Below are 27,219 nucleotides of genomic sequence, written 5' to 3' on the forward strand. Positions count from 1 at the left end.
AACTCTGCTTGCGTGAGCTCCAGATTACCAAAATGAACAGGATAGGCACATACTTACTTCAATCTTGTTTTAAAAATCCTCAAGGTCCTCCTTACCATTGAGGGAAGATATAACCATCTGAGATTTTTCTTTTTCTTTCTTTCTTTCTTTTTGGTTGGTCGTGGGGCTTGAACTATGGGCCTGGGCGCTGTCCCTGCACTCTACAGCTCAAGGTGAGTGTTCTACCACTTGAGCCACAGCGCCACTTCCAGTTTTCTAGTGGTTTATTGGAGATAAGAGTCTCACGGACTTTCCTGCCTGGGCTGGCTTTGAACCACAATCCTCAGATCTCAGCCTCCTGAGTAGCTAGGATTACAGGCATGAGCCACCGGCACTTGGCTTGAGTGTGATTTTGATTTTTTTTTTTTTTTTTGGTCGGTTATGGGGCTTGAACTCGAGGCCTGGGGGCTGTCTCTCAGCTCTTCAGCTGAAGTCAAGTGCTCTACCATTTGAGCCACAGTGCCATTCCCAGTTTTCTGGTGATTAATTGGAGATAAGAGTTTCACAAACTTTCCTGCCTGAGCTGGCTTTGAACTGCAATCTTCAGATCTCAGCCTCTTGAGTAACTAGGCTTACAGGTATGAACTACCAGTGCCCAGATACTTTGATGCTTCTTAGTCTCTCTTTTTAAATCTTCATGTATAATTGATAGTAAAAAGTTTTTTTTTTCCCCTCTGTGAATCTGTTATTCATGGATTTCTTACCTAATATTTTTGTTTTCCATTTCTCTTGCTTTTTCTTTACAGGCTTATAAATAAAATATCACAACTTCAGCTATTCTAGATGCTTAGCACCTGTAGTAGGGCTCCTCAAACCACCCTACTTTAAAATTATTTCAGGTTCTCATTCTCAGAAAGTCTGGTTTGGGCAGCCTGACATCTGTGCCTAGCGCTGATGGCTTATGCCTGTAATTGTAGCTACTCAGGAGGCTGAGATCTGAGGATCAAGGTTCAAAGCCAGCCTGGGTCAGAAAAGTCCATGAGACTCTTAACTCCAGTTAACTAGCAAAAAAGAAAAAAAACAAAACTGCCAAAAGTGGAGCTGTGACCTAAGTAGTAGAGTACTGGAGTAACAACAAGAACCCACAAGGATGTAGAGCTGTGGCTCAAGTGTTAGAGCACTAGCCTTAAGCACAAAGAGGCTCAGGGACAGAGCCCAGGCCCTGAGTTCAAGCCCCACAACTGACAAAATCAACACAATCCCCTGTAGTCCTAGCTACTCAGGAGGCTAAGAGCTGAGGAGGAAAGTTTGTAAGATTCTTGTTTCCAATTAACCACCAAGGCTAGAAATGTGGCTTAGTGGTAGAGTGCTTACCTAGCATGCTTGAAGCCCTGGGTTCAACTGGTCCGTATCACATAAACAGAAAAGGCCAGAAGTGGCACTGGGGCTCAAGTGGTAGAGTGCTAGCCTTGAGCAAAAAAAGCTCAATGCTTAGGTCCTGAGTTCAAGCCCTAGGACTGGCAAAAATAAGCAAACAAACAAAAACAAAAACCAAGCAACCATCAAAGAGCCAGACTGGAGCTATGTCTTAAGTCGTAGAACAATATAGCCTTGAGCTTAGGGACAGTACCCAGGCTCTGAGTTTAAGAAGAAAACATTTTCTTTTGGGAGGAAGAATTTCTTTTTTTTTTTATTTTTGCCAGTCATGGAGCCTGAACTCTGGGCCTTGGTGCTGTCCCTCAGCTCTTCAACTCAAGGCTAGTGCTCTACCACTGGAGCCACAGCACCACTTCCAGCTTTTTCTGCTTATGTGGTGCTGAGGAATCGAACCCAGGGCCTCATGCATGCAAGGCAAGCACTCTACCACTGAGCCACCTTCCCAGCCCGGGAGGAAGAATTTCTTTAAAAAATCCAATATTTGGGCTGGGAAGGTGGCTCAGTGGTAGAGCGCTTTCCTTGCATGCTTTAGGCCCTGGGTTTGATTCCTAAGCACCACATAAGCAAAAAAGAAAAAAGCCGGAAGTGACGCTGTGGCCCAAGTGGTAGAGCATTAGCCTTGAGCTGAAGAACTGAGGGACAGTGCCCAGGCTCAGAGTTCAGGCCCCACGACCGGACCCAAAAAAAAAAAAATCCAATATTCATCCTGGCTTATTCCAGAGCCTAGGCTTATTTGTGTTTTTGCAGTCCTGGAGATGAACTCAGGCCTTGCACCTGCTAGGCAAGCTCTCTCATTCAAGATATGCCCCAGCTCTTTTGTTTGTTGTTGTTGTTTGAGATAGGATCTCTTTAACTTTGCTGGTGAGGGCCTCAAACTTCTCTACCTCCTAAGTAACTAGAATTATAGGTATGTACCTCTATGGCTTAGCTTCCTTAGTTTTTCTTTTTTTTTAACAATTTATTTTTTAGTAGTAGTAGGGTTTGAACTCAAGGCCTTAAGCTTGCTAGACAAGTAGGTGCTCTGCCACATCAGCAAAATCTCTAGCCCTGTTGTTGGTTTTGTTTTTTTGTTTTTTGTTTTTGTGAGACAGGATGTTATTTAATTCAGACTGACCTTGAGCTCTCAATCGTCCTGTTTCTGCATCCTGAGTACTAGAATTACAGGGGTGTATTACCATACCTAGCTAGGAGATTCATTTTTAAAATATGGATCTAGGCCAGGTGGTGGCTCATACCTGTAATCCTAGCTACTCAGGAGGCTGAAACCTGAGGATCACCATTCAAAGCCAGCCTGGGCAGGAAAGTCTGTGAGACTCTTATCTCCAATAAGAAAAGACTTTTATCTTCAATACTCAGAAAACTGGAAGTGGAACTGTGACTCAGAGTGGTAGAGCACTTGCCTTGTGCTGAAGAACTGAAGGATAGTGCCCAGGCCCAGAGTTCAAGCCCCATGACCAACATAAATAAATAAATAAAAACATGGACTTGGTTGGGAAGGTAGCTCAGTGGTAGATTGCTTGCCTTGCATGCATGAGGCCCTGAGTTCAATTCCTCAGCACCACATAAGCAGAAAAAACCAGAGGTGGCACTGTGGCTCAAGTGGTAGAGTGCTAGCCTTGAGCTGAAGAGCTGTGGGACAGTGCCCAGGCCCAGAGTTCAGGCCCCTGGCCCATGAGACTCTTATCTACAGTTAACCACCAAAAAGGTGGAAGTTGAATTATGGCTCAAGTGATAGAGTGCTAGCATTGAGTACAAAGAGGCTCAGGAACAGCACCTAGACCCTGAGTTCAGCCTAGGACTGGCAAAAAAAAAAAAAAACATGAGAGGCTGGCATGTTAAAAATCACAAGGTGTCTCCAGGCACCTGTAGCTAATGGCTATAATTCTAGCTACTCAGGAGACTGAGATCTGTGAATTACAGTTAGAATTCTGGTGGGGCAGACAAATCCTCAAGATTCTTATCTACAGTATAGTCAGTAAGAAGCCGGAGTGGTAGAGAGAACTAGCTGTCAGTGAAAAAAGCCACCCGGGATGGGAGGTACAGGGCAGAGGTGAGGGAAAGGGTGTGCAAGGGCAAACTTGTGAGCCATTGTGGGTTTTTTGTTTTGTTTTTTGTCAGTCTTGGGGCCTGAATTCTGGGTCTGGGCACTGTCCCTCAGCTCTTCAGCTCAAGACAAGCGCTCCCACCACTGGAGACACAGTGCCGCTGATGGTTTTCTGAGTGGTTTGTTGGAGATAAGAGTCTCAGGGGGCTGGGAAGGTGGCTCAGTGGTTGAGAGCTTGCCTTGCATGCATGAGGCCCTGGGTTCGATTCCTCAGCACCACATATGCAAAAAGAAAAAAGCCGGAAGTGGCGCTGTGGCTCAAGCGGTAGAGCACTAGCCTTGAGCTGAAGAGCTGAGGGACAGCACCCAGGCCCAGAGTTCAGGTCCCATGACCGGACTCAAAAAAATAAAAGAGTCTCAGGGACTTTCCTGCCTGGGCTGGCTTTGAACCATGATCCTCAGATCTTAGACTCCTGAGTAGCTAGGATTATAGGCGTGAGCCACCAGAGTCAGGCTCGCCATTGTGTTTTAAGCCCCAGTATGACACCAGGAAAACAAACAAACAGGAGAATGAAAAAAAAAAAAGTGGGAGGATCACCCTTTGAGGCTAGCCTGGGCAAAAGGAAAGTTGGTGAGATCCTCCTATCTCAATGAATAAATACTGGGTATGGTAGTTTGAGCCTGTCATCCCAGCTATATAGGAAGTATAACTAGGAGGATTATGGTCCAGACCTGGGCAAAATTTTGCCTGGGCAAAAATTAGATCCTATTCAAAAAAATAAAGCAAGGCTGAGGTTATGGCTAGGTTGGTAGCAAGTGAAAGGCTCTGAGTTCAAACCCAAGTATTATCAACAATAAAAAGGTCTCTATGACTGTGAATATGAGATGGAGGATTTCTATGACTTTTTAAAGAAATTCCATCCTGGGGCTGGGAAGGTGGCTCAGTGGTAGAGCGCTTGCCTTGCATGCATGAGGCCCTGGGTTCGATTCCTCAGCACCACATAAGCAAAAAGAAAAAAAAAGCCGGAAGTGGCGCTGTGGCTCAATTGGTAGAGTGATAGCCTTGAGCTGAAGAGCTGAGGGACAGCGCCCAGGCCCAGAGTTCAGGCCCCACAACCAGATGCCCCCCCCCCAAAAAAAAAAAAAGAAGTAGAAGAAGAAATTCCATCCTGGGTTAGAACAGTGGGCCTATACACTATCTCTTAAGCTTTTTAGCTCAAGGCTAGCACTCTACTACTGGAGCCACAGCTCTAGTTCTGGCTTTTATGGTGATTAATTGTAGATAAGAATCTCATAGGGCTGGGAAGGTGGCTCAGTGGTAGAGCGCTCGCCTTGCATGCTTTTGGCCCTAGGTTCGATTCCTCAGCACCACATAAGCAGAAAAAAAAAAAAAAGCCAGAAGTGACACTATGGCTCAAGTAGTAGAGTGCTAGCCTTGAGCTGAAGAGCTGAGGGACAGCACCCAGGCCCAGAGTTCAGGCCCCACGACCAGACCCAAAAAAAAAGGAGTCTCATAGACTTTCCTGCCCAGGCTGGCTTTGAATTGCCATCCTCAAGATCTCAGCCTCCTGAGTAGCTAGGATTACAGTGTAAGCCACCAGTGTGTGGCTACATCTATGGCTTTTTATTCATTGGGCATCTAATGGACCCCTTTTAGGTAGCATCACACAGATTGCCATCTCAGAAGAGAGCATGGAAGAGGCAGGACTGGAATGGAACTCAGCTCTTACTGCTGCTGTCACCATGGCCACAGAAGAGGGGATGAAAAAAGATTCAGAGGAAATTTCAGGTACTTTTATGTGACTCATTTCTCTTGCAGGGTTTTATGACCCTTGTCATTGTCATAATTATGGATAAATAAGACCTCTTAATTAATTTTGTTGTTTTTTCTCCTATATGTAAATACTAGCTCTAGGTACAAATATCTTATTTTAATCCATGCACTTGTCATACTTAACACATGAAGGAATTGGGATTGTGGAAAAAGTTCAACAGTTTGTCTAAGACCAGCCATACAACCAATAAATATCAGAGCTGAATTCAGCTGTTTGACTCTTGGAGTTCATGCTTTTCTTCCTACCAGACTGCCCTAATTCTGGCACATGACTTAGATAAATCAAGCCTCAAGATATTAGAGGGCAGAATTAGGTAGCAGCTGGTATAGCTTGTTGATACACTTAGGGGGGATAATGGGTTAGGTTTCATATTATTTTCCATTAATTCATTCAAGAAATATTATTTCCTTTTCTTTCTTTTTTTTGCCAGTTTGGGCCTTGAACTCAAGTACTGGGTACTTTCCCTGACCCTTCTTTCTTCTTCTTCTTCTTCTTCTTCTTCTTCTTCTTCTTCTTCTTCCTCTTCCTCTTCCTCTTCCTCTTCCTCTTCCTCCTCCTCCTCTTCCTCCTCCTCCTCTTCCTCCTCCTCCTCCTCCTCCTCCTCCTCTTCCTCCTCTTCCTCCTCTTCCTCCTCTTCCTCCCCCTCCTCCTCCCCCTCCTCCTCCCCCTCTTCCCCCTCCTCCTCCTCCCCCTCCTCCCCCTCCTCCCCCTCCTCCTCCTGTCTGGGCACTGTTCCTGAGCTTCTTTGTGCTCAAGGCTAGCACTCTACCACTTGAGCCACAGTGCCACTTTCAGTTTTTGAGTGGTTTATAAGAGATAAGAGTCTCATGGGGACTTTTCTGCCCAGGCTGGCTTTGAACTGCAATCCTCAGAGCTCAGCCTTTTGAGTAGCTAGGATTACAGGTGTGAGCCATCAGTACCCAGCTATTTCCTATTTTTAATTGGCACTGTTTCTGGAATAGTGTACATAAATGAAAGGACATTAGCCACTGCCATCAGGGAGCTTCTAGTCCTACCTACCCAACAGTCTTTATTTTCTTAAGTGTAGGACTAGGAGTAATATATCTTCTAATCAATATTTATTTTACTGTTTTATTACCTCAATTTTATAATAACTGTAGGACTAGGAGTAGTATATCTTCTAATTAATATTTATTTTAATGTCTTTATTACCTCAATTTTATAATATCGGGTGCTGTTTAAAGGTTAACTTATTCAAATATTACTTAACTTAAATATTTAATGTTTTTGTAATATATATATATATTTTTTTTGGGGGGGGGGGGTCCGGTCAGGGGGCCTGAACTCTGGGCCTGGGCGCTGTCTCTCAGCTCTTCAGCTCAAGGCTAGTGCTCTACCACTTGAGCCACAGCACCACTTCTGGCTTTTTTTCTTTTTGCATATGTGGTACTGAGGAATCGAACCCAGGGCCTCATGCATGCAAGGCAAGCACTCTACCACTGAGCCACTTTCCCAGCCTGCCTGTTTTTGTAATATTTAACTTAATCTTTTTTTGTGCTTATAGTGGAGCTTGAACTCAGGGCCTCTTGGTCTTGTTTAGCTATTTCCACTCAATGTTGGCACTCTGCTACATGAGCCACAACTCTACCTCTAGATGTTTGCTGGTTAATTGAAAATAAGAATTTCATGGCTTTCCTGCCCCAACTGGCTTTGCACTACAGATCTGTCTTCTGAATAACTAGGATTATAGGCAAATGCCACTGGCACCTGGCTCATGCTAAGGTTTTTCATTCATGGCTGCCACTCTGCCAGTTGAACCATATCTCCAATTTTGACTTTTTGATGGTTAATTGGAGATAAGAGAATTAGAGGATTTATCTACCTGAGCAGTCAAGCTACAGTTGTCATATCTCAGCTTCCTGATTAGCTAGGATTATAGGCATGAGGCACCAGCATCCTTTTTATTTTTTATTTTTATTTATTTATTTTAATTAATTAATTAATTAATTAAGTCCATCATGAGGCTTGAACTCTGGGCCTAGGCGCTGTCTCTGAGCTCTTCAGGTCAAGGCTAGCACTCTACCACTTGCCACAATGCCACTTCGTCTTTTTCTGTTTATGTGGTGCTGAGGAATCAAACCCAGAGTCTCAGGAATGCAAGGAAGCCACCTTTCAAGCCCTTATTTATTTTTTATTTTTTGTTGGTTGTGTGGCTTGAATTCAGGGCCTGGGTCCTGTCCCTGAGCTCTTTTTTTTGTCTGTTAAGAGGCTTGAACTCTGGTCCTGGGCACTGTCCCTCAGCTCTTCAGCTCAAGGCTAGTGCTCTACCGCTTGAGCCACAATGCCACTTCCAGCTGTGAGCTCTTTTGTTCAGGGCTAACACTCTACCACTTTGAGTCACAGCTCTACTTTTGAGTGGTTAATTGGAGAAGTGTCTCATGGGGACGTTCTGCCTGGACTGGCTTGAACCACCATCCTAAGATCTCAGCCTCCTGAGTAACTAGGATTACAGGTATAAGCCACCTGTACTGGCACTATTTTGTTTTTGTGTTGTTAGGGATCAAACACTTGAATTTGCTTGGCTAGTGCTATACTTATAGCCCCATTCCTTAATTAATTAACTATCTTATTAATTTTTGCTCAGGTCTTGGGCACTGTCCCTGAGCTTATTTTCTGCTCAAGGCTAGCACTGTACCACTTGAAGCCAAAGTGCTATTTCCAGCTTTTTCTGTTTATGTGGTACTGAGGAATTGAACCTAGACTTCATACATGTTAGGAAAGCACTCTACCACTAAGTCACATTCCAGCCCTCCAAACCTTAATTTAATATCTTTATTGAAGGAAGATGTCTGCTTTTTAACCAAAGCCATAAAAAAGGAGAGCATGACAAATGAAGCAATTATCCCAAGGCCCTAAGTGGTTTGAAGGGCAAATAATTAGATAACAACTCTAGGAGGCAGCTCCTATTCCAGAAGTTCTCTTTTTTCCCAGAAATGCCCTAATAAGAAATTGAGCTGCACAAAATTTTAATTTAGCATTATAGAGATGTGCCCAAATATCTAGATAGCATCCTTTGTTTATCCTATTTTATCCCTCTCATTCCAGAGGACACTTTGATGTTCTGGAAAGGAATAGCTGATGTAGGGCTGATGGAAGAAGTTGTCTGCAATATACAGAAGGAAATAGAGGAACTTCTAAGAGGAGTTCAGCAGAGGCTCATCCAGACTCCCTTCCAGGTCACAGGTAAGTTCACTGATTCTAATAATAGCTATCATCTATTGAATACTTACAACTGTAGTCAGGTCCTTATAACACCTGTGAAGTACTGATATTATCTCTATTTAACAGTCAAGAAAAGTAAGACTCATTAAAGCTAACTCAGTTACTCACAGTTCATAATTTTTTAAAAATTAGTACATATAGTAACGCAGTTGAACATGATAATTCCATACATGTATGTAAAGTTTTTTGATCATTTTTACCCCCTCTATCCTTTTTCTTACCCCTTCATCTTTCCCTCTTCTCTCTTACTAGTAGTCCTAATTACATTTTCATTACCTTAGTTTTTATGTTTTGCTTTCTACTAGTTCCCCTAAATGAGAGAACACATGTAATATTTGTCTTTGTGGGACTGGCTTATTTTACTTAACATGATAATCTGAGATTTTGTTGTTGTTGTTGTTATTTTGTGTGTGTGTGTGTGGTGTCTGGGATTGAACCCAGGGCTTTGCACATGCTGTAGATATAGCTCAGTTGTGATTTATTGAAAAGGAAACTACTGTGGGGTGCCAGTGGCTCTTGCCTGTGATCCTAGCTACTCTGGAGGCTGAGATCTGAGGATCACGGTTCTAAGCCAGCCTGGACAGGAAAGTCTCTGAGACTCTTATCTCTGATAAGCCATTAGAAAAACTGGAAGTGGGGCTGGGAAGGTGCTCAGTGGTAGAGCGTTTGCCTTTAGCTGAAGAGCACAGGGACAGGCTCAAGCCCCATAACCAACAACAACAACAAAAAAAACTACCAAGGGAGGAACAACTTTGGAGAGAAAAGTCAAAACTATTTTTTTTTTTTTTTTTGACAGTCCTGGGGATTGAACTCAAGGTCTGGGCATTGTCCCTGAGCTTTTTCGCTCAAGGCTAGAGCTCTACCATTTGAGCCATAGCTTTTTTGGTGGTTAATTGGAGATAAGAGTCTCACAAATTTTATTGCCTGAGCTGGCTTCAAACAGGCATCCTTAGTCAGGCACCAGTGGCTTACACTTGTAATACTAGCTACTCAGGAGGCTGAGATCTAAGGACCAGAATTCGAAGCCAGCCCGGACAGGAAAGTCTGTGAGACTCTTATCTTCAATTAATCACAGGAAAAGCTAGAAGTGATGCTGTGGCTCAAGTGATAGAGTGCTATCCCTGAGTAAAAGGAGCTTAGGGACAGCACCCAGGCCCAGAGTTCAAGGCCCAGGACTGGCCAAAAGAAAGAAAGAAAACATACACACAAAAACAGCCATCCACAGTTATTACATTCTGAATAGTTATGATTGCAGGTATGAGCCACTGGGGTCTGGCCTTTTTTTCCCCCCCACTGTCTTTGGCAGTACTTGGTGACTGAACTCAAGGCCTGCTATATGTTAGGCAGGCACTTTATCACTTGAGCCATGTTTCTAACTCTAGCTATGGCTTTGGGGTATGTGTGTGCATGTGCTATTACTGAGCTCTTTTTTTGCTCAAGGCTAGTGCTCTACCACTTCAGCCATAGTTCCATTCCACCTTTTTGTGTGTGGGTAACTGGAGATAAGAGTCCCACATACTGGCTGGGAAGGTGGCTCAGTGGTAGAACGCTTGCCTTGCATGCCTGAGGCCCTGGGTTTGATTCCTCAGCACCACATAAGCAAAAAGAAAAAAGCCAGAAGTGGCATTGTGGCTCAAGTGGTAGAGCACTAGCCTTAAGCTGAAGAGCTGAGGGACAGCGCCCAGGCCCAAAGAGTCCCACATACTTTCTGTGCTTGGGCTGGCTTTGAACCATGATCCTCAGATCTCAGTCTCCTGAGTAGCTAGAATTATAAGCATATTTTGTGTGTGTGTGTGTGTGTGTGTGTGTGTGTGTGTATTGGGGCTTGAACACAAGGCCTGGGCACTGTCCTGAGTTGTTTTTTTTTTTCCTCAAAACTAGTACTCTGCCACTTGAGCTATGGCTCCACTTCTGCCTTTTTGGTGGTTAATTGGAGATAATAGTCTTATGGACTTTTCTGCCTAGGCCAGGTTCAAACTGCAGATCCTCAGATCTCAGCCTTCTGAGTAGTTAGGATTATAGGCATGAATTATTAGTACCTGAAGATTATAGGATCTTTCTTTTAATGGATATATCACTTAATTTGACAGAAATATGAAGCCCAACCCAGTGGGCAGAAAAGTTTGAGAGATCCTTTTTCTGAGATGGGCCCATTCTGAGAATGGGCTATAGCAGTGCGAGTCTGTTATTATATTGTGGATCCGGTCATACCTAGGGAGGAAAGTGAAAAAGGGCTGGAGGAGTGCTCAGCTGTGAGTGAAAAAGCTGAGCTAAGAGCTTGAGGCCCTGAGTTCAAGCCCAATATCAACACACAAGAAAAAATAGAACGAAATAGTGGCCCTAACCTTAGTTGCAGAAACCCATAATGTCGAAGCAAAGTGCATAAGCCCAGGAGTGCAGAAGGAGTCTGGGTATAGTAGTTAGACTTCATCAACAACAAAAAAGCCTAGCAGCCAAGTGCCTGTGGCTCACGCCTACAATCCTAGCTACTCAGGATACTGAGATCTGATGATCACGGTTCAAAGCCAGCCTGGGCAGGAAAGTCCGTGAGACTCTTATCGCCAATAAACCACTAGAAAACTGGAAGTGGCTCTGTGGCTCAAGTGGTAGAGTGCTCGCCTTCAGCTGAAGAGCTGAGGGACCGCACCCAAGTCCAGAGTTCAAGCCCCACAACACACACACACACACACACACACACACACACACACACACACACACACACACACACACACACACACACACACACACACACACACACACACACACACGGCATACTGGGCTTAACACACACACACACACACACCGGCATACTGGGCTGAGGGACCGCACCCAAGTCCAGAGTTCAAGCCCCACAACACACACACACACACACACACACACACACACACACACACACACACACACACACACACACACACACACACCGGCATACTGGGCTTAACACACACACACACACACACACACACACACACACACACACCGGCAAACTGGGCTTATACCTGTAATTCTAGCTACTCAAGAGACTAAAATCTGAGAACTGTGGTTCAAAGTCAGCCTAAGCAGGAAAGTCTGTGAGACACACTTATCTTCAATAAAGTACCATAAAGCCAGAAGTAAAGTTGTTCTCAAGTGGTAAAGCACCACCCTTGAGCAAAAAAAGCTCAGGACAGCACCTTGCCCCTGAGTTCAAGCCCCATGACTGGCCTGAAGAGAAAAATAAGCCAGGCATAATGGTACATGACTGTAAGTCCAGCGTTCAGGAGGCAGAGGCCGACTCTTAGCCCACCCTGAGCCACATATGGAGACTGTATCTCACAAACAAACAGAAGGGGCTGGGAAGGTGGCTCAGTGATAGAGTGCTTGCCTTGCATGCATGAGGCCCTGGGTTCAATTCCTCAGCACCACATAAGCAGAAAAAGCCAGAAGTGGCGCTGTGGCTCAAGTGGTAGAGAGCTAGCCTAGAGCTAAAGAGCTGAGGGACAGTGCCCAGGCCCAGAGTTCAGTCTCCACAACTGAAAAACAAAAGTGAAAAACAAAAACAACAACAACAACAAAAATTAGGGGCCTAGGAAGGTGGCTCAGTGGTAGAGCACTTGCCTTGCATGCTCGAGGCCCTGGGTTCGATTCCTCAGCACCACATAAGAAAAAAGCCAGAAGTGGCGCTGGGGCTCAAGTGGTAGAGTGCTAGCCTTGAGCTGAAGAGCTGAGGGACAGCGCCCAGGCCCAAAGTTCAGGCCCCACGACCGGACCCAAAAAAAAAAAAGAAAAAAAAAATTGGAAAAACCCCATAGAACTACATGAGATAACTTAGAGGGGAATATAGGGGAGGAGATAAAATTTAGATAAGTGTCTATAAATACTGACAACTCTTTCAAGAATTTTTTTTTTTTGGGTCCGGTCGTGGGGCCTGAACTCTGGGACTGGATGCTGTCCCTCAGCTCTTCAGCTCAAGGCTAGCGCTCTACCGCTTGAGCCACAGCGCCACTTCTGGCTTTTTTCTTTTTGCTTATATGGTGCTGAGGAATCGAACCTAGGGCCTCAGGTTTGCAAGGCAAGCGCTCTACCACTGAGCCACCTTCCCAGCCCCTCTTTCAAGAAATTTTTATAGAGGGGAATAAAGATAATGGTATTAGGGCTGGGAAGGTGGCTCAGTGGTAGAGTACTTGCCTTGCTTGCATGAGGCCCTAGGTTCGATTCCTCAGCACCATATAAGCAGAAAAAAGCCAGAAGTGGCGCTGGGGCTCAAGTGGTAGAGTGCTAGCCTTGAGCTGAAGAGCTGAGGGACAGCACCCAGGCCCAGAGTTCAGGCCCCACGACTGACAAAAAAAAAAAAAGAATGCTATTAGTAATACTGCATGTTATTCCCCATGAGATTTTTTGTTGTTGTTGTTGCTTTTTTTGTTTGGGTGTTTGTTTGTTTTTTTGTCAGTTGTGGGGCTTGAACTCTGGGCCTGGGCGGTGTCCTTCAGCTCTTCAGCTCAAGGCGAGCACTCTACCACTTGAGCTACAGCACCACTTCTGGTTTTCTGGTGGTTTATTAGAGATAGGAGTCTCACAGTCTTTCCTGCCAGGGCTGGCTTTGAACCGTGATCCTCAGATCTCAGCCTCCTGAGTAGCTAGGATTATAGGCATGAGCCACCAGCGCCCGGCTGTTTGGGGTGTTTTTTAAAAATAGTTTACTTTATTATTATAGAGGTGATGTATAGAAGGATTACAATTACATGAGTCAGGTAATGCGTACATTTCCTTTTGTACAGTGTCTTCTGTTCCCTCATGCTCTCTCAATCCCTCCCTCCTGACTCCACCCATGAGTTGTATAGTTCACTTTCATCAGTGTCTAGTGAGGTCCACTGCTGTACTTTTTTACCCTTTTCCCTCAAGTTCTGTACCCTCCCCTCCCCTTCTTGAAGGTATGTAGACTTGAATATATCACACATAAAGAAGACAGAATCATCAACTAAAAATTAAAAAAATAAAGATATCTCTTGTTTCCATATTTTGGAGTTTATTATTTTATATTATATTATATTATATATTATATTATAATATACTATATTATAATAGATAGTATATTATTTTATATAAATATGAAGAGGCATCTAACTCATGATATTTCTAATCTTAATCTTCTATTTTACAGTGAATATTATTGGTTCCATTTGTTCCAGATAAGAAAACTCAAGGGGCTGGGAAGGTGGCTCAGTGGTAGAGCGCTTGCCTTGCATGCTTGAGGCCCTGGGTTCAATTCCTCAGCACCACACAAACAAATAAAAGTAATACTTTGGGGCTGGGAAGGTGGCTCAGTGGTAGAGCGCTTGCCTTACATGCATGAGGCCCTAGGTTCGATTCCTCAGCACCACATAAGCAATTCTAAGCCGGAAGTGGCACTGTGGCTCAAGTGGTAGAGCGCTAGCCTTGAGCTGAAGAGCTGAGGGACAGCGCCCAGGCCTAGAGTTCGGGCCCACGACCAGACCCAAAAAAAAAACAAAAAAAAAACCTCAAGAGTGAAATGATTTATCCAGGATCACAAATAACATAGCAAAATTAGTATGAAGCCTTATGTTCGATCTCTAGCAAAAATAAGTAGCAAAATTGAGATTGAAACTCGGTTCCCAGTGGGTACTGGTGTCTCATACCTATAATTCTAGCTACTCAGGAGGCCGAGATGTAAGGATAGCAGTTAAAAGCTAGCCCAAGCAGGGCTAGCTGTTTGTGAGATTCTTATCTCCAATTAAACTGTGGGAAGTAGAGCTGTGGCTCAAGTGTTAGAGCACTAGCCTTGAGCAAAATAGTTCAGGGACAGTGCCCAGATTCTAAGTTCAAGGCCCAGGACAGGCACCAAAAAAAGAGGGGGAGGGTTGTTTCAAATTTATAAACAGTTGGCAGAACATTTCTATTTTAACTCTACTGGCATGTATTTTGTTTTAAATAGATGCTGCTGTTCTCAACAATGTGGCACATACATTTGGCCTAATGGACACAGTCAAAAAGGTTCTGGACAACAGAAGGAACCAAATAGAACAGGGAGAAGAACAGTTTCTCTATACTCTGACAGGTGTGTATAACTTGTCTGTTTATAGGAGCTATTATGCCAATATTCTTGAGCTTTGCTGTTTCTTTGTCAACTTCTGTTGGTTTTTTTATTCTTTTTAATTCACGTGATGTTAAATTATACTGCTTTGTTTGTTTGTTTGTTTGTTTTGTTTTTCTGGTACTGGAGCCTGAAATCAGGGCCTGGGTATTGCAAGGTATTGTCTCTTAGCTAGCTTTTTCACACAAAGCTAGAGATGAGCCACAGTTTCATTCCTGGCTTTTTGGTGATTAATTGGAGATAAGAGTCTCTTATAAGCCAGGCGCCGGTGGCTCATACCTGTAATCCTAACTACTCAGGAGGCTGAGATCTGAGGATCATGGTAGAAAGCCAGCCTGGGCAGGAAAGTTCGTGAGACTTTTATCTCCAATAACAACCACTAGAAAACCAGAAGCAGCACTGTGGCTCAAGTGGTAGAGCGCTCACCTTGAGCTGAAGAGCACAGGGAAAATGCCCAAGCCCAGAGTTCAATCCCCACAACTGACCAAAAAAAAAAAAGTCTCATATACTCCTTCCTTTGCTGGCTTGGAACCAAAATCTCTAGATCTCAGCCCCCTAAGTAGTTTGGATGTACTTCCAAAGCTACTTTTTTTGTTTTTGTTTTTGTTTTTGTTTTTTTGTCAGTTGTGGGGCTTGAACTCTGGGCCTGGGTGCTCTCCCTCAACTGTTCAGATCAAGGTGAGCACTCTACCACATGAGCCACAGCGCTATTTTCTGTTTTCTAGTGGTTTATTGAAGATAAGAAGAGTCTCATGGAGGGCTAAGAAGGTGGCTCAGTGGTAGAGTGCTTGCCTTGCATGCATGAGGCCCTGGGTTTGATTCCTCAGCACCACATAAGCAGAAAAAGCCAGAAGTGGTGCTGTGGCTCCAGTGGTAGAGTGCTAGCTTTGAGCTGAAGAGCTGAGGGACAGTACCCAGTCCCAGAATTCAGGCGCCATGACTGACCAATAAAAAAAAAAAAAGAGTCCCATGGACTTTCCTTCCCAGGCTGGCTTTGAACTCTGATCCTCAGATCTCAGCCTCTTGAGTAGCTAGGATTATAGGCTTGAGCCACTGGTGGCCTCCCAGCTTTTTTTCTGGTTAATTAAACTTTCCTGCCTGAACTTGCTTTGAATAGGATCCTTATATTTCAGCCTTCTGAGTAGCTAGGATTACACATGTATGTCACTGGTACTCTGCTCAGATTTTGTTTTGATGAGATAGAGTGAAATGGTAATACTGGAGGGATACAGGGAAAAAAGAAGCTAACTTCATTATCTTTCCTTCTCTATCTTTTTTAGGGTTAAGATGTGTGCTAGCCAGGTGCCTATGGCTCACTCCTGTAATATTAGCTACTACTAAGGAGGCTGGGAACTGAGGATCACGGTTCAAAGCCAGCCTGGGCAGGAAAGTCTGTGAGACTCGTTTTTTTTTTTTTGGTTGGTCGTGGGGCTTGAACTCTGGGCTTGGGTGCTGTCCCTGCGCTCTTCAGCTCAAGGTGAGCACTCTACTGCTTGAGCCACAGCACCACTTTCGGTTTTCTAGTGGTTTATTGGAGATAAGAGTCTCACAGATGTTCCTGCCCAGGCTGGCTCTGAACCACGGTCCTCAGATCTCAGCCTCCTGAGTAGCTAGGATTAAAGGCCTGAGCCACCCGTGCCTGGTTTCCTGAGACTCTCATCTACAATAACCACCAGAAAACTGGAAATGGCACTGTGGCTAAGTGATAGAGTGCTGGCCTTGAGTTGAAGAGCTGAGGGACAGTGCCCAGGCCCAGAGTTCAAGCCCCATGACCAGCCAAAAACAAAAAAGATGTGTGCTACATTATCCATTAATTCAGTTAACAACAGTGTTGGCAGAATATGCAAATTAGTTTTTAGGTTTTTTTTAAAAAAAATTTTTAATCAGGTTTACTAATAGACCTGTGGTAAAGAGATTATTTTGTTATTTCTATTGTTAATTTTATTAGTAGTATATATTGGTCATACAGAGGGATTTCATTATGGTATTTCTGTGCATGTTTACAATGTATTCCAATTAACTTCACCACTCCATATTGCTCTTTTTTTTTTTTTTTAAATTTTATTTTATTTGAGAACATACTGTACAGAGGGGTTACAATTACATGGGCAGGATAATGCATACATTTCTTACCAAGCATTGCAGCTTCCTCCTTTGTTTACCCTTCACATCCCTTCCCAGCCTCCCCCCTCCCCCCCATATTGCTCTCTTTTAATTCCCACTTCTCAAAACAATTTTAACAGATATCATTGTTCTATTTTAATGTATGCAAACAATCTCTTTCAACTATATTCATTCTCCTGTTAGCTTAACTCCCTCCTGATAGATCACACATCTAAAGGACCATCTTTCTCATTCCTAGATGATCTTCCTGGGGCTTGAACTCAGGGCCTCAGTGCTGTCCCTAAGCGTTTTTGCTCCAGGCTAATACTCTACCCCTTGAGACACAGCTCTACTTCCAGCTTTTTTTGGTGGTTAATTAGAATTGAGAGTCTCATGGACTTTTCTGCCCAGGCTGGCTTCAAACTATAATACTAAGATTTTAGTCTCCTGAGGAGCTAGGATTATAAGTATGAGCCACCAAGCCCAGCTTATATACTTTTTTATTACCATATGTTATACAGGAGGAATTTTTTTTTTGGGGGGGGAGGTCCAGTCGTGGGCGTGAACTCTGGGCCTGGGTGCTGTCCTTCAGCTCTTCAGCTCAAGGCTAGGGCTCTACCACTTGAGCCACAGTGCCACTTCGGCTTTTTTTTTTTCTGTTTATGTGGTGCTGAGGAATCGAACCCAGGGCCTCCGGCATGCAAGGCAAGTGCTCTACCACTGAGCCAACTTCCCAGCCCAGGAGGAATGTTTTGTTATTACATTTTCACACATGTTTACAGTATATTCTAGTTTGTTTATTTATACCAGTACTGGGTACTGGGGCTTGAATTCAGGGACTTTTGCTCTTGCTCAACTTTTTTGCTCAAAGCTAATACTATAGCAGATGAAACAAGCCTTTTGCTTGTTAATTGAAGGTATAAGTCTCTTATATTTGCCTGTGCAGACAGGCTTTGAATTAAGATTTTCAGATCTCAGCCTCCTTAATTGCTTGGATTATAGGCATGAGCCACTGGCCCCCATCATATCTAACTCCCCTCCCTTTTGATTTGTCTGAAGTTACAACACACTTGACAGAAAATCCTGAAAGACAACTCTATTATCTTACTCCTAATCCAGTCTTCTCACCTTCAAAGTTTTTTGGGGGATGGGGGTAGGGGTGGGGTTTGTCCTGCAGTTTGAACTCCTGGCCTGGGCACTGTCCCTGAACTTTGTGCTTAAGGCTAGTACTCTACCAATTGAGCCACAGCTCCACTTCTGACTTTTTTTGGTAGTTTATTGGAGATTATAAGTCTCATAGACTTTCCTGTCCAGACTGGCTTCAAACAATAATCCTTAGATCTCAGCCTCCAGAGTAGCTCTGATTATGAGTATGAGCCACCAGCTCCCAACTCACATTGAAACTTTTTTTTTGTCGGTCATGGGGCCTGAACTCTGGGCCTGGGTGCTGTCCCTCAGCTCTTCAGCTCAAGGCTAGAGCTCTATCATTTAAGCCACAGCACCACTTCAGGCTTTTTCTGCTTATCAACCCAGGGCCTCATGTAAGCAAGGCAAGCACTCTACCGATAAGCCACCATCCTAGCCCTTTTTGTTTCTTTATTAGTATATATTAGTTGTATAGAGAATCTCACTATGACATTTCCGTACATTATATCCAGTCAGACAGACAGACAGAGAGAGAGAAGTATCTCAATCAAATTTACTCTGCTTTATCCATTGTCACTTCTCAAAACAATTTCAATGGGTTTTATTATTATATTTTTATTTTTAATTTTTATTGTTCTATTTTCATATATACAAATAAACTACTTCAGCTATGTTCATCCTCATTCACCCTTTCCATTAGCTCTCTCCACTCTGCTGGTACTCCACCCCTGCCCCACCAGAGCCTGTTTTATTTTCCTGCCATTCGTGTGTATATGTGTGCATGCTCAAGACTAGTGCTGTACCACTTGAGCCACTTCCAGTATTTTTGGTGGTTAATTGGATATAAGAATCTCGCAGGTGGGCTGGGAAGGTGGCTCAGTGGTAGAGCGCTTGCCTTGTATGCATGAGGCCCTGGGTTCGATTCCTCAGCACCACATAAGCAAAAAGAAAAAAGCCAGAAGTGGCATTGTGGCTCAAGTGGTAGAGCGCTAGCCTTGATCTGAAGAGCTGAGGGACAGCGCCCAGGCCCAGAGTTCAGGCCCCACGACCAGACCCCCCCAAAAAAACAAATCTCACAGGTGGGCATCTCTCAATTGCTCATGCCTGTAATCCTAGCTACTCTGGAGGTTAAGATCTGAGAATAGCACTTTGAAGCCAGCCTGTGCAAGAAAGTCTCAAGACTTTTACCTCTATAACTAATCACCAAAAAGCTGGAAGTAGAGCTGTGGCTCAAGTAATAGAATGCTAGCTTTGACCAAAAACATCTTAGGGACAGTGCCCACACCCTGAGTTCAAGCCCCAGAACCAGCATGCATGCTTGAGTGCACACACATACACACCAAAACAAAAACAAAAAAAAACCCCAAACGAACAGGACCAGACTCTTTCCTAGTTTAATGTTCCCAAAATTCCACTTCTCTTCCCATAAAGGTCTTTTTTACCTCCTCCCCACCCCCATAGACTTGGAACGCCAGTTGGAAGAACAAAAGAAGCAAGCCCAGGATCCCAGGCTAAAATCCCAGACGGTTCAAAATGTGGTACTAATGCCTGTGAGCACTCCTAAGCCTCCAAAAAGACCCCGACTCCAGCGGCCAGCTTCTACTACCGTCCTGAGCCCTTCACCTCCTGTCCAGCAGCCTCAGTTCACAGTCATCTCACCTATCACCATTACCCCAGTGGGTCAGTCATTTTCCATGAGCAATATTCCAGTGGCCACTCTCAGCCAGGGCTCTAGTCCTGTGACTGTCCACACACTGCCTTCTGGCCCTCAGCTCTTCCGCTATGCCACAGTGGTCTCCTCTGCCAAGAGCAGCTCACCAGACACAGTGACCATCCACCCTTCATCTAGCTTGGCATTACTAAGCTCCACCACCATGCAGGATGGGAGTACCCTGGGCAACATGGCCACTATGGTGAGCCCTGTGGAGCTGGTGGCCATGGAGTCTGGCCTGACCTCAGCAATCCAGGCTGTTGAAAGCACCTCAGAGGATGGGCAGACCATCATTGAAATTGACCCAGCCCCAGACCCTGAGGCTGAAGACACTGAGGGCAAAGCAGTCATCTTGGAGACAGAGCTGAGGACTGAGGAGAAAGTGGTGGCTGAGATGGAAGAACACCAGCATCAAGTCCACAATGTGGAGATTGTGGTCTTGGAGGATTAACCTGGGAATTCTGGGGCCAGGAGATATGTTTTGGTTTGCAATTTTAATTATTTTTTTTATCATTGTCCTCATTTCCACATAGGATTGTTTTTAAAAAAACAAAACAAAACAAAATCTCATTGTAATAACTGAAAATGTTGGGTTCCTCCTACCCCCTCATTAAAAAAATGGACAAAATAAGCTGCCCTTCCAGAAGTTGATAGGGTCACTTAGTGTCCTAATCATCCTACCCCAAGACAGTTATTTCTTTTAGAGAATGGGTCAAAATAACCAGGAACCCTTTCTGGGCTAGTCTGTCTGTGTATGCATGTATAGTTTATTCTTGTAAAGATGTGTTGACTAAACCCTGGAACACAGATCTGACACTAGAAGGCAACCCGCTTGCTTGCATGTGGATGCAGAAGTTTACTTCCTTTTGTGTCCTGGAAAGGGCTTCAGAGGCCAGTGCAAACTCTGAAACAAAAAAGAAGTTGCATTCTGCTTGGAGAGGAAGATGGGAAGCTAGCTGCATGAAGTGGGAAGTGCTATGGTAAGGATGGACAAGGGATTGATTTTACTTCCCGAGGTACAACTGATGCCTCTTGAGATCTCTGAGAGTTGTTACCACATGTGCCATTTTGAGAAGAGGCCAGTGGTAAGTAGAAGTGTTCATCCCCACTACTACCAAATGGCAGTAGTGACCTTCGGCTTTGTAGAAATAGAAATCAAAGAAAGCCACAGCTATATCTTGGGATTTGAAGTGATAGTCCCATGTTGTTAGAGCACCTTACTCCCAACCTAAGATCAGTCTGTTCATCTGCAAATTGTGTGACATATATATCACCCTGCTTCTGTGATGGTGGCTGCAGAGGAGGTGGGACTCCAAAGCCATTTTTATTGCATGACTCCAGGAGCAGAGGAGTTTCTCCTTGATATTAGCTGCCATTTTTTGGTAGGGCCTTTTTGTTATTGCTTTTGTTTTTTGGCTTTGGAACCAAAAGCAGCCACTTATTTGGTGCTTCCTCTTGTTCTCCCTTCCATCCCTCAACTCTTAATGGCATCTGTCGCCTGGATCCCACACTCTTCAGCTTTTTGGCTGATTTGGAGAACAGTGACAGGTGCTGGTTGCCTTCTTCCCCTTTTAGATTCATTTATGCCATTTATACCACAGATGTTTTTGTAAGATATTGAGCTCATAAAAAGCTTTAGGCTTGGCAGAGAAGACTGGCAATACCCCCAGCCTTTCCCAAGGCACCGACTAGATGTCTCCTCCTGAGTGAGCTGGACTCCCTGGGAAAGAAACATTGTCTGTGACATTATACTATAGGAAATGTACCAGGAATGTCAATAATAATGTCTTGGGGAGGGGTTATATTTTTTGTTTTCTAAATGTTGGTTGTATATTTAGAACTGGGCCGTTTTCCATGCTGTGATTCCTTCTCTTTGACCCTCCTCAGTGTTTGGGGCAAGAGTGGACCCTGGTTTTTATTTCTTTGGTTGCATTGTTTACTGCACTAGGAAAAATATAGGGAAATGACAGACAACTTAAATGAAAAATAGATCAAAAAGAAAGCACATACCTATTGAGTGGGAGGATTTTTTTTTAATTAAAAGCAAAATTTTGACCTGTAGTCTTCTTTTTTTTTTTTTTTAAGAGTGCACTTACCTGAAGCAGTATTTCTCCCAATAGATGTTCGAACCTGTCAAGCAAGTGGGGCATCAGTGGCTCTCACCTATAATCCTAGCTACTTAGGAGGCTGAGATCTGAGGATCACAATTAGAAGCCAGCCTGGGCAGAAAAGTCCCCATGAGACTCTTATCTCCAATTAACCACTCAAAAACCAGAAGTGGTCCTGTTGCTCAAGTATAGAGCACTAACCTTGAGCACAAACAGGCTCAGGGACAGTACCCAGGCCCTGACTTCAAGCCCTACAACCAGCAAAAAAAAAAACAACAAACTATATTCTAAACTGAGTGTGGTAGTTAACTCTGTAATTTCAACACTTGGAAGGCTGAGGCAGGAGGATTGAAAGTTTGAAGCAAGCCTGGATACATAGATTTTTTTTTTTTCCCAGTCATGAGGCATGAACTCAAAGCCTGGTCACTGTCCCTGAGCTTCTTTTGCTCAAGGCTAGTGTTGTATCACTTGAGCCACAGCATCACTTGTAGCTTTTTCTGTTTGTGGTACTGAAGAATTGAACCCAGAGCTTCGTGCATGTTAGCCAAGCACTCTACCACTAAGCAACATTCCCAGACCCTAGGCCTTGTATTTTTTTTTTTTATCACAAAACTTACATATCAGGTATCAGTAGCTCAAGCCTATAATTGTACCTACTCTCAAGAGGCTGAGGATTGTAGTTCAAAGCCTAAAGCCAGTCCAGACTGGAAAATCCAATCTATAGTTAATTGGCAAAAAAAAAAAAAAAGGCCAGGTGCTGGTGGCACCTGTAATCTAACTACTTAGGATGCTGAGATCTGAGGATCACAGTTCAAAGCCAGTCTGGGGACATCTGAGAGACTCTTATCTCCAATTAACCACCAGAAAACTGCAAGTGGTGCTGTGGGTTAAGTGGTAGAGTGTTCACCTTGAGCTGAAGTGCTCAGGGACAGTGCCCATGCCTCCCTCCTCAAAAAAAAAAAAAAAAAAAAAGTGGGCCAAGTGGGCCAAGCTCCAGCTTGCTACTTAGGAGTCTGACATCTGATTGTGGATCAAAACCAGCCTGGGCAGGAAAGTTCACAAGACTTTTTTTTTTTGGCCAATCCTGGGGCTTGAACTCAGGGTCTGGGCTCTCTCTGTCCCTGAGCCTCTTTGTGCTCAAGGTTAGCACTCTACCACTTGAGCCATAGAACCACTTCTGGCTTTTCCTGAGTAGTTTATTGGTGATAGGAGTCACACACTTTCCTGCCTAGGCTGACTTCAAACTGATATCCTCAGATCTTAGCCTCCTGAGTAGATAGTATTTTAGGTGTAAGAGACCATCTGTGTCAATAGACTCTTATCTCCATTTAACCACCAGAGAACCGGAAATGGAGCTGTGGCTCAAAGTGGAAGATAGCACTAACTTTAAGTGGAAAAAGCTCAGGGACAGCACCCAGGCCCTGAGTTCAAGCCCCACAACTGCAAAAAAAAAAAAAAAAAGCTGGAATAGAGGTACAGCCGTGAGTGAAAAAGCTGTGTGAAAGCACAAGATCACAAGTTTAAAAATAAACAGTAGGGGTCTGGTAGTGTGTTTGTCTAACATGCTTGAAGCCTTGGGTTCAATTCCTCAGTACTAAATAGACAAAAAAAAAAAAGCCAGAAGTGACACTATGGCTCAAGTGGTAGAGTGTTAGCCTTGAGCAAAAGAAGCTCAGGGACAGTGCCCAGGCCCTGAGTTCAGTCCCCAGAACTGGCAAAAAATACAGTAGGGTTGGAGGCATGGCTCCCATGGCTCAGTTGATAGCGTACCAGGCAATGAGCAAAAGCATCAGGTATCAAGTTTCTCAGTCTCAGACAAAAAAAAAAAAAAAGAAAGAAAGAAAACAGAACTGTTGTAATCTTAGGTGTCAACGCACTGTGTGTATTTTATATTATTATTGTCAGTTGTGGGCTTGAACTCTCTCAAGGTGAGAGCTCTACCACTTGAGCCACAGCACCACTTCCAGTTTTCTAGTGGTTTATTGGAGATAAGAGTCTCATGGAGGGCTAAGAAGGTAGTTCAGTGGTAGAGTGCATGCCTTGCATGCATGAGGCCCTGGGTTCGATTCCTAAGCACCACATAAACAGAAAAAGCCGGCAGTGGTACTGTGGCTCAAGTGGTAGAGTGCTAGCCTTGAGCTGAAGAGCTGAGGGACAACGCGTAGTCCCAGAGTTCAAACCCCACGACTGACCAAAAATAAATAGTCTCACAGACTTTGCTGCCCGGGCTTTGAACTGTGATCCTCAGATCTCAGCCTCCTGAGTAGCTAGGATTACAGGCATGAGCCAGGCTTATGCATTATATTTTTTTCAGTGGAAAATATTAGTTTGAGAATGCTCCATGGGTTTCAGCCAATGGCCAGCCTTTAGTGACATACTGAAACAGATCTTTATGTTGGGGTAAGTGCAGTTCTAAGAATGCTGACTTGGAGCTGAAAGAACAAAGGAGCAAGTACCTACCCCAGCTTGGGGGTAAAAGTGGGGGTTCAGCAAATAGGGGAGTACTTCTCAGAGGTGTATTCTTAAATTGGTGTAGGAGAGACCATGATATACTTTTATTTTCCAAGTAATTGGACTTACTTACATAACAGAAAAAAAAATCATTATTGATGCTTCTGCTGCCAAGCCAGGTAGTCCATGGTATAGTTTCCTGAAAGTACCTCATTGGAGAAGACAAGTCAGACATGGGCTTCTTTGGGTAGCCATCAGACGCAGGACAGATAAAGGGTAAATACTTCAATCCTTTCTGCTATGTAGTATCCACAAAGGCCTGAGAGCTGTACAATTATCTGCTCACATTTGTAATCCTAGCTACACAGGAAGCTACGGTCTGAAAGTTCCAGTTTGAAGCCAGCCCATGAAGAAAGTCTATGAGACTCTTATCTCCAATTAACCAGGAGTGGAGCTGTGGCTCAAGTGGTATAGCACTCGTCTTGCGCAAAAAAGATAAAGGCTGGGCGCTGGTGGCTCACGCCTGTAATCCTAGCTACTCAGGAGGCTGAGATCTGAGAATCGCGGTTCAAAGCCAACCCGGACAGGAAAGACCGTGAGACTCCTATCTCCAATAAACCACCAGAAAACTGGAAGTGGCGCTGTAGCTCAAGTGGTAGAGCGCTCGCCTTGAGCTGAAGAGCTGAGGGACAGCGCCCAGGCCCAGAGTTCAAGCCCCACGACCGACAAAAAAAAAGATAAAGAACAGCACCCAGGCCCTGAGTTCAAGCCCCAGGACCAGCACCAGCACAAAACAAAAATGTAGCACAATACAGGGAATTTCAAGGTAATACTGAGTTATAGCTGATCCAAGATTTGGCACTATGTAGGAGGTGGAAAGGACAAAAAAAAAAAGGTTGAATTCTGAAAATAGACATGAGATCGTGACTCACCTTCAGCAATATGGAAGAAATAGTCTCCTGAGACAAAAAGCCAGACATGCTGGGTGTTGGTGGCTCACGCCTATAATCCTAGCTACTCAGGAGACTGAGATCTGAGGATTCCAGTTTGAAGCTTGTTTGTAAAGAAAAGTCCATGAGACTGTATCTCCAACTAACTAACCACCAAAAAGCTAGAAGCGGAGCTGTGACTCAGACTGCTAACCTTGAGCAAAAAAGCTAAAGGACAGTAGGCAGGCCCTGAGTTCAAGACCCAGGACGTGCACAGGCACAAAAGAGCCAAATGAGTTCATGTGATGATCTCTTGCTTCATCTATTTCCTGCAGATGACTTGGTTTCATTCTTTATGGATGAATAATAGTTTATGTGCATATTCACATTTTCTTTAGTCATTCATCAGTTTTGGGTACTTGGCTCATTCTGTAGCTTGGCTGTTGTGAATAGTGCTGTGATAAACAGTAGTTTTCAGGTATCTTGATTATACGTTGACATACATTCCTTCAGATATATACCTAAGTATTATAGCAAGATCATATTGTAGTTCCTCTTTTTAGCTTACTAAGAAACCTTCAGACTGACTTCTATATTGGCTGCCCTAATTTACATCCTACCAATAGTAGACCACTTTCCAATATGAACAGTTTCCTACTGGTAGACAAATCCCTTATGCCTGAAGCAAATCCTCCCTGAGAAATTCTGGTGGTGTGCTAAGGATGTAGCTCAGTGGTAGACTTTCTTGCCTCGCATGTACAAAGCCCTGGGTTCTAGTTCCTCTTCCCCTCTCTTCCCCCCCCCCTAAAAAAAACAATCAGTTGAAAAGCAGGGAGCCAGTAGCTCACGCCTGTAATCCTAGTTACTCAGGAGGCTGAGATCTGAGGATCGAGATTCAAAGCCAGCTTGGGCAGGAAAGTCCATGAGATTCTTATCTCCAGTAAGTAAACCACCAGAAAACTGGAAGTGGCTCTGTGGCTCAAGTGGTAGAGCCCTCGCCTTGAGCTGAAGAGTTCAGAGACAGCATCTAAGCTGAGTTCAAACCCCACAACCAACAACAACAACAAAATTCAGTTGAGAAATCTGTTACAGTCAATAATATGTTTACATAAAAACCAAGATACATGGGGCTGGGAAAGTGGCTCAATGGTAGAGTGCTTGCCTTGCATGCATGAGGCCCTTGGTTCGATTCCTCAGCACCACATAAGCAGAAAAAGCCGCAAGTTGGGCTGTGGCTCAAGTGGTAGAGTGCTAGTCTACAGCTGAAGAGCTGAGGGACAGTGCCCAGGCCAGAGTTCAGGCCCACAACCGACAAAAAAAAAAAAAGATACACCAAACCTGGTGGTGGTATGTAGCTATAATCCCAGCATGCAGGAAGTAGAGGCAGGAAGAGCTTGAGTTCAAGTCTAACCTAGGCAACAGAGTGAGATTGCACTCAAAAAGAAGAGACAAAAAGTGGTTATAGATCTCATTAAAAAAAAAAAAAAAAAAGTGGTTATAGACCCCCAATTACTCAGGAGGCTGAGATCTGAGGATTATTGTTCAAAGCCAGCCCAAGCAGGAAAGTAGTCCATGAAACTCTTATCTCCAATTAACTACTAGAAAACAGGAAGTGGCACTGTGGTTCAAGTGGTAGAACGCTTGCCTTGAGCTGAAGAGCTCAGGGACAGCACCCAGAGTTCAAGCCTCACAACTGACAAAAAAAAAGATAAAAAATAAAGTAAAAGTAGGGGGGCAGGGGAGGATGGGAAGGGGAAACAAAGGAGGAGGCTACAATGCTTGATAAGAAATGTACTCATTTGGGGCTGGGAAGGTGGTTCAGTGGTAGAGCGCTTGCCTTGCATGCCTGAGGCCCTGGGTTCGAGTCCTCAGCACCATATAAGCAAAAAGAAAAAAAGCCAGAAGTGGCGCTGTGGCTCAAGTGGTAGAGCGCTAGCCTTGAGCTGAAGAGCTGAGGGACAGCACCCAGGCCCAGAGTTCAGGCCCCACGACTGGACCCAAAAAAAAAAAAATCTGCTAACAACCAGAAGGTCTGAAGATAGTGGATTGGGCCCATATTTCCTCCTAGAGCACGTGATTGAAACTGAGGCAAATCTTAGATGGGGTGTGGCTTCTTCATAGACCCCACTACTCCACATGACA

The 27,219-nt window shown here is 44.2% G+C and overlaps 1 protein-coding gene across 3 annotated transcripts in view; it reads left to right on the forward strand.

Annotated features, from left to right (window-relative positions):
• The window catches only part of Gmeb1 (glucocorticoid modulatory element binding protein 1), a 46,263-nt gene extending 24,613 nt beyond the window's left edge, over positions 1 to 21,650 (forward strand). For all 3 annotated transcript variants that reach the window (XM_042688689.1, XM_042688692.1, XM_042688691.1), the window contains exons 7-10: positions 5,118 to 5,249; positions 8,362 to 8,499; positions 14,471 to 14,593; positions 19,340 to 21,650. In XM_042688689.1, coding sequence (XP_042544623.1) covers positions 5,118 to 5,249; positions 8,362 to 8,499; positions 14,471 to 14,593; positions 19,340 to 20,040 — 1,094 coding nt within the window. In that variant the 3' untranslated portion in view covers positions 20,041 to 21,650. The remainder of the gene's footprint in view (positions 1 to 5,117; positions 5,250 to 8,361; positions 8,500 to 14,470; positions 14,594 to 19,339) is intronic.
• Positions 21,651 to 27,219: the final 5,569 nt, after the last annotated feature.

Source organism: Dipodomys spectabilis, unplaced genomic scaffold (genome assembly GCF_019054845.1).
Source record: "Dipodomys spectabilis isolate Male_0828 unplaced genomic scaffold, ASM1905484v1 ptg000118l, whole genome shotgun sequence".
Taxonomy (NCBI): Eukaryota; Metazoa; Chordata; class Mammalia; order Rodentia; family Heteromyidae; genus Dipodomys; species Dipodomys spectabilis.